General features: G+C 31.8%; 1 protein-coding gene across 1 annotated transcript in view; it reads right to left on the bottom strand.

Annotated features, from left to right (window-relative positions):
- Positions 1 to 439: 439 nt before the first annotated feature.
- Positions 440 to 2175, bottom strand: part of DYNC2H1 (dynein, cytoplasmic 2, heavy chain 1) — a 522114-nt gene continuing 520378 nt past the window's right edge. The window contains exon 66 of the mRNA XM_012659112.1: positions 440 to 598. Within this exon, the coding sequence (XP_012514566.1) occupies positions 440 to 598 (159 nt within the window). The remainder of the gene's footprint in view (positions 599 to 2175) is intronic.

The following is a 2175-nucleotide window of genomic DNA, read 5'->3' as shown; positions in this document are numbered from 1 at the left end:
TAATGAATTATACATTCATTATAATTTTAAAATATAATAGCCTTTGATGTTTAAAAAGTGTTTATATTTAAAACCATGGGAGGCTAAAAAAATTATTAATCTTATATTAAGTAACTGTGATGCAAAAATGATAGTCAAAATATTTATTAATACGCCAGTTTAAACCTCTTACCTAAAACAAATTTTTGAGCCACTGAAAAAGTGAACTTCCTCATAGAAATATTTAATGTTATCATAGGTATACTCCATTTGAACATTAACTCCATTAAGTTATTTAAAAGATACAGTTATACATTAAAAATCCAATGAGATCAATAACACAGGGTAACTATATGCTAATGTTTTGAACAAACATTTCAAATGTAGACTGACCACATATTTTGTTTAAATCTTAATAAATGTTTCATTTTGCTACGACAGCCTTTGTTGTCAGGAGATTCTACTGATTTTTTAGAAATAGAGCTGCACCACACTGAATCCACTGGTCTTGATTGCCCCCACATGGAACATCGATATTGGTTACCACACGATCCCTTTCAGCACTCGTGTAAACAGGCAAAGAGATGCACTCATCAGGAGAATATGGGCCATATGCACCCTGTTAAAAAAAAAAAATTGTTTTAAAATATAGCAATGATGTACTAAAATGAAGCAGATTACTAGATAACCAAAGACACAAACACAAAACCTCCCCAATAGTTTAACATTTTATTATGAAATCTTTTAAATGAAGACCTAATATAATAAGCCTCTATCATCCTGCTGCAATAATTATTAACTCATGGCCTATTGTGTTTTATTCACAACCTCCTCCAGCCCCAAATATTGGAGTATTTTGAACCACATCCTGTGATTATAAATGTTCATCTATAAATATTTATATCTCCAAATAAAATATATTAACATTATCACCATGAAAAAAATTTCCTAATATCTCATCTCATGTTTAAAAGATTTTTTAATTAGAATTATTGTTCAAATAAAGCCCACATTTTGCAATTTGTTGGTATGTCTCTTAAGTCTCCGAAATAAATTTTTTCCTCCTTTTTCCTAGCAATTTGTTTGCTGAAGAAACTATACCAAAGAGTCTGTCACATTGTGACTTTCATTGGTTACATTCCCATGGTATCATGTTCCTCTGTTCCTTGTATTCCAATTTTTGAGTTGGCTCCTGAGTTCTGATATGTCCCTAGTTGTCTTCTGTAGCTTCCTTGCCTTTCTAGTATGTCAAGTGTTACAAGCTCATTTTGTATATATCCTGCTCCAGAAATCAAATTAGTCATTACTGTACTCTGATGATCTCTGGTTCCTTTCAAAAGAATCGGTATTAGAGACCATAATTTGGGTGCTAGGAATAATCGATCATTCTCATTCTAGGATTTTTCAGAGATTGGAGCTTAGAAATATGTATTTTTAAAAGAAAAACATCTGGTTCATAATGGTATTTCCAATTCAAATTTAGGATTAGTGTTTTTACTTATATGATTTTATTCAACTAACACATTATTATGATTTATTTTTTAGAGTTGGAATGGAAGTTAAGAGATAAACTAGACCTAGGTAAGCTAGAATGTTACAAGTTACGAATCAGAAGCCCATAGAGAATTTACCCATGGTAACCTACTTAGGCAGTAGCAAAGTTGTCATAGATAGTAAAGTTGAAAAAACATTTTGGCATATGAATATTAGCATTTAAAGACTCTGTCATTCTGTTACTTTTCAAATAGAAGACAATAGCATTTATGGAAATAAATCATTTTCTGGCTCTAGAATACTTATCTAGAAGCTCCTGACCCTAGGTTGGAGGTAGGTTGCCCTCCAAGCGTTAGTTTCCCTATTATTAATATAAACGGACAAATGACACTTACCCACCTCACAGGATGTCAAAAGAATTAGATGATGTAAGAAAGAGCTCAAATATAAGTATTATTTATCCACATATCTCTAATTCTTTGGACTGCCTTTTCTTTACTCCCTACTAATTCTCAAATCAACTAGAAAAAGAAATCCCAGCTTTTTAGCACCTACAACATGTCTTGGATGGTGCTATGATACAAATTAAATATTTTTCCTTCATGGAAAAATTAAAATATTTTTAAACGTACGTGGGCATTATTTGAAATTTCTATTTTTTTCCAATCCTCCCTCCCTCCTCCCTATCTCCCTCCTTCCCCC

This window comes from Propithecus coquereli, unplaced genomic scaffold, assembly GCF_000956105.1.
Source record: "Propithecus coquereli isolate 6110/MARCELLA unplaced genomic scaffold, Pcoq_1.0 Scaffold6, whole genome shotgun sequence".
Lineage (NCBI taxonomy): Eukaryota > Metazoa > Chordata > Mammalia > Primates > Indriidae > Propithecus > Propithecus coquereli.
This window is presented reverse-complemented; position numbering and strand designations above follow the sequence as displayed.